General features: G+C 41.3%; 1 protein-coding gene across 1 annotated transcript; it reads left to right on the forward strand.

Moving 5' to 3' along the window:
- The first annotated feature begins 3,881 nt into the window (after nt 1-3,881).
- On the forward strand, nt 3,882-4,400 carry LOC149178778 (uncharacterized). Its single transcript, XM_089422233.1, has one exon. It carries the CDS (start codon nt 3,882-3,884, stop codon nt 4,398-4,400), a length of 519 nt encoding a protein of 172 aa, XP_089278359.1.
- The last annotated feature ends 598 nt before the right edge of the window (nt 4,401-4,998 follow it).

Here is a 4,998-nt window from a genome sequence, read left to right on the forward strand (position 1 = left end):
AGATAAGTTAGAAAAATGATTGCACAACACCCCCCATTGCTTCACACGGCCAACCTTCTCTCTTCTTCGATGGCTGTGACTAAGAAGAACCCTTGGATGGACATCAAGGCATATTTAAAGAACCTCTAGGGGAGAAGAAGAAGAAAACATTCCTCTGGAGCAAATGGCTACAAGTAGAAATGTTGGGAGCAATACCTTGTCCAAGAATGAGTTTGTAACTCAAATGGAAGATTTCAAGAGTGATATGAGGCAGTTTCTTGCCATGCAACTGGATACCTTACAGATCCAAAGGAAGCAAGAGGGAGCCAAGAGCGCTTTGGTCATCTTTTGTCCTAGGTGCACTAGAAAGCATCCTAGGAACGAATGTCCAATGCACTCCCTAGAAGTGTGTTTCATCTGTGAAGAATAACATCCTACAAATCAGTGCCCTTCCTTGCCTGGACTTAAAGTTGCATATCAGAGAGCCAAAGGAGCCACTGAACCACTCCATTATATGAACCAAAGGAGACCGCATGAACCTATATCTTATCAGCAGGAAGTGCAAGGGACATCTGAGACCTATTATGACCCCTATCAAGCCACTTTCATGCCTTCTTGGGGTCCCCCTGCTCATCCTTCCTGGTCTACACCTCCTCCTTGGTCATATTCTCCCTGTTCCTTCACAGATCCATATTATGCCCAACCAACTGCTCATTCGTTTCACTCTTATGCTCAGCCACAACCTCAGTGGAATGCACCTTATCAGGAGTGGAGGCCCCAGTACAACTCTCATCCCGCTCATTTTCCTCCACCACCTGCTCATCCACAACCATCGCCTCCTCCTCCACCAAGGCAACCCAAAATGCCTACCCAACCACAATGCCATCCATCTCCATCTCAATTTCACACCTCCACTCAACTACCCGTACCATTTCCAAAGCCATACAATGGAGTAGCTCAACCCAATTGCAAAGCTGAGGCACAACATGTGCAAATGACTCCTCTTGAGCTCAATGATGTTCACCAAAGCTCAGGAAGAGTGTTGCAAAACAGAGATTATATTGACAACATTGAAGGACCAAGGGAAAAAGAAGATTCCAAAGAGGAGATCAAAGAACCATGGGCTGCACTTGATGAAGAGAAGAGATTAGAATCAGAGATCGAGAGAGTTCCCTCATGGTTACCATCAAATATTCCATGGATTCAAGAGAAAGATCAGCAAAAAGAGGAAGATGAGAAAGTCATGTTAGAGGGTGACATGAAACATGATCCAGATCAGCAAAAGAACCAAGAATATCAGAGCTATATTGAGATATGGTTTCAGATCATCACTAAGTTGCAGCGGTACTCTCTTCCTCAGCTATGTTTGATCCCTTCAAAGTCAAATCGTTTTGTCTCTAAAATATGGATACTTGTCAAAGCATGCATTTCGAGCCTTCACATCATCTTGTCTCTAATCTCGATGTGCACATGGCTCCATTGGAAGTATTCTTATACTTGAGAATGAGTTTGTTTTTCAAGTAGGGTAGGGTAGAAAAAAAAGAAAAAAAAAAGAGAAAAAATAAAAAGAAAAAAAATGAAAAAAAGAGGAAAATAGAAATCTAAGGTGAAAACCTCCTCGGAGGCGCCTTAGATTGGCTCATTGATTGAAAACCTCCATGAGGCGGTCAATGGGTTGGAAAAAAAAAAAAGAGAAAAGAGAATAAGATCTTTGGGTGAAAACCTCCCTTGGAGGCGCCCAAGGCAGGCAATTAGGGTGAAAACCTCCATGAGGCGCCCTAGTTGTTTTTCAAAAAAAAAAACAAAAGAGAAAAAGAAGAAGAAAAAAAAACCTAATTCCATTGGCTAATTGCAGGTTGCAAGAAGGACGTTTCATGACAGGAGGAGCACTCAAATTAAGATCAAAGGAATTTTTCTTGTGCCTTCTACAGGAAGCTCTGTATTTCTACAGGAAACATCCTGTAGAACTTTTGGACGAGCCAAATCCAATTTCAAAAGTGAATCTAATGGTGGGAATCTGTTGATTAGGCCTACAAGCACTTGTGTGTCCATCCCTTGCCTTTATCCATCATTTTTTTTCCACCTCGTGCTTCTCATTGTGCTTCTACAGGAACTTCCTGTAGAAATTGTGGGAAACTAGACATGGATTTCAAAAAGTGGTTTGGCGAACATGGTAGCTTCCTCAAGGGTTCAGAAGTCCTCATGCAATCTTCCAACTCCTCCTCCATCATCTCCATACCTGCATCACAGCCCAAGCTCAGTTTTTCCTTCCATGCAAATATTTGCAAAAAGCCTTGAGGCAAAAATCCATAGAACAAAATTTGTTTTTGCCATAACTTGAAAACCATGCATCCATTTGACAAACCGTTTTATGGGGAATTGTACAAGGGTGATGAAAACATGCCTGAGCAGTTTCATGAAGTTCCGGTGCACGGTTCCCAAGAAATCAGCCTCCATCACCATCAGCCATTTTTGCGATTTCTCCATATCCGTGCATCCATTTTAAAACCTGTTTCATGGGGAGATGCACATGGGTGATAGTAACCTACCCAAGCAGTTTCAGCCAATTCCGATGCACGGTTTCCGAGAAATCGATCTCTGAAATCTTCAACCATTTTCCATTTTTCTCGAAATCCGTGCATCCATTGATCACGATTTTGCTATGGGAGATGCATAATGATGATAGAAACATGCTCAGCAAGTTTTAGATCGATCCGATTTACCGTTTGGGAGAAATGGCGAAAACAAGTTCTGGTTCTGTGACAATGTAGCAGCAGCAGCTTGAACGTGCAGATTTGAACGTGGAAACAATTGCCTGGAGCTTAGATCTGGTCAGAGGACACCTGCACAAGTAAAAGCAATCAAAAATCATCAGCCAAGCCCTCATGCAACCAAAGTATCCAAGCATGCAGCAGCAGAACATGAGCATGCAGCAGCAAAAAGCTTCACAAGCAGCCATTTGACTTCAGGTACGTGACTAAACCTTGTTCATCTATTTCATGAATCTAGTCTAAGCATTGCATGAACGAATGGAATGGTGAAATTAAGCCATGAATGTAGCAAGACACCCATTTCTCTAGCACTCATGAGAAAGTCACGCAGCATGCATGGGTCAGTCATGCACGTGAAATTTAAAAAAACACGGACAGTGTGGGTAGTCTAAACTCCAGTGCAACTGATGGATGAGATCACAGGCAGAGAACACAGAGTTAACCACTGCAGTTCATGATAGCACAACAGTTGCATGGGCCAGCACACGTCTTTGCCACCTCACTCCAAAACAATCACGCAGAAATTAATGAGCGCTCAGCTGAAATTCATAAACTGTTAGTCAACTTGCACTTGCATCATGTTAAACTGAAGTATACATCCTCTGCTTCCACAATCAGCTTAACCTATCCTCCTTCGCTGATTTTTTTTGGCCTGTTCAAAATTCTTCCGCATACCAAGATCGTGCAGAGGCGCAGAGACATCCTATGGCATCCGGCTAGATTCTACAGGAAGACGTTTTACAGGAAAATACAACAGAGTCTTCCAGAGCAGAGAAGCCTGAGTTTTTCTTCATCAAGTCTGGAGCTTGAAGAAAGGTGAAAATAGCTGAGGTGGATCATGCTATTGATTTTATTGTTCGTTCACTTGCACGTGATATTGCAGAGGGTATGAAAGCCGTGGAATTGCTTTTAGTGCTTTCAAAGGATATGGCTGTGTGTGAACAGATTGGCAAGGTACAAGGTTGTATCCTCCTCCTTGTAACAATGTCAAATAGTGACAATCCTAAAGCTGCTAAGGATGCAAACGAAGTTCTGGAGAATCTCCCATACAGTGAGCATAATGTAGTGCAAATGGCATAGGTGAACTATTTCAAGCCTTTGATACAGAACCTGAGAGAAGGGTCTGACACAATGAAAATTGTTATGGCAAGTAAGTTGTCAGAGATAGGTTTAACAGATCAAAACAACGCTGCATTGCTCAAAGAGGGAGTTGTATTTCCACTTCTTGAAATGATTTCAAATCCTAATTTGAAGTCAAAATTAGCAGCCATTGGGGCACTTCAGAATCTTTCAAGTTTACCTGAGAATGCTTTACAAATGATCAAAGATGGGGTGGTCCAACCCATCTTGGACCTTCTATGCACACCACTGTCAACTGTATTGGCTTTGAGAGAAAAAGATGCTAATACCTATGCAAACCTTGCTATGTCTACAGCATTGCCCCAAAGAACAAATGACACAAAAGCTGCATTATTGGAATCTGATGAGATCATATACCAGCTATTATCTTTAATAAATTTGACACCACCTTCAATACATGGAAGCATTGTTCGAGCATTCCATGCCATTTGTTGTGTACCAGCGGCTGTTGAGGCAAGGACAAATTTAAGAGAGGGAGGAGAAATTCAAGTATTGCTTCCCTTTTTGTGAAGCTACATACTCTGAAATGCGAGCTTATGCTGTGAAACTGTTGTTTATCTTGTCTCAAGATGGAGATAAAAGAAAATTAGTAGAACATCTTGGAGAAAAATATATGAAATGTTTAGCAAAACTTATTTCAACATCTTCAAATGAAGAAGAGAAAGCTGCCGCAGTCGGAAAGTACTGTCATGTTAGGAACATAAATTTGAACTAAAGTTAACTAATGGAAAAACAGTGATTTTGCATGAAGTGAATCTACCATGAAACAAACTGGAAAGTTCTGGTGTTGTTCTGGTTAGATTTGTTTATTTCAATACTTTCCAAGGGGTTCACAAGGTCTTTTGCAATAGCCAGATTATTCCATGTGAAAGAATTCCTAAAAGTGTGATTCGGTATGAAGTTTTGCTCTACTCCTGGTTATGCAGCAGCTTGAAACAAAACTTGGGAATTCTCATTTTTGGCCTGTTTTGAAGCAATTTCAGATTGAAGGGAAATGCTGATTCATAGCAGTGATATGTGAGCAAGTCATATTTTCTCTGCCCTTGATCTATCTTATGTTTTGTTCTGCTTCTGTTATCAATTCTTAGCAGAGTTCAAATCCAAGATT

The sequence above is a fragment of the Pinus tabuliformis genome, chromosome 4_1, assembly GCF_031772625.1.
Source record: "Pinus tabuliformis cultivar Carrire ecotype Pingquan chromosome 4_1, CPIR1, whole genome shotgun sequence".
Lineage (NCBI taxonomy): Eukaryota > Viridiplantae > Streptophyta > Pinopsida > Pinales > Pinaceae > Pinus > Pinus tabuliformis.

Excerpts from the sequence above, each read along its gene's own strand:
- LOC149178778 (XM_089422233.1), top strand. The coding sequence starts at position 3,882 with ATGAAAATTGTTATGGCAAGTAAGTTGTCAGAGATAGGTTTAACAGAT.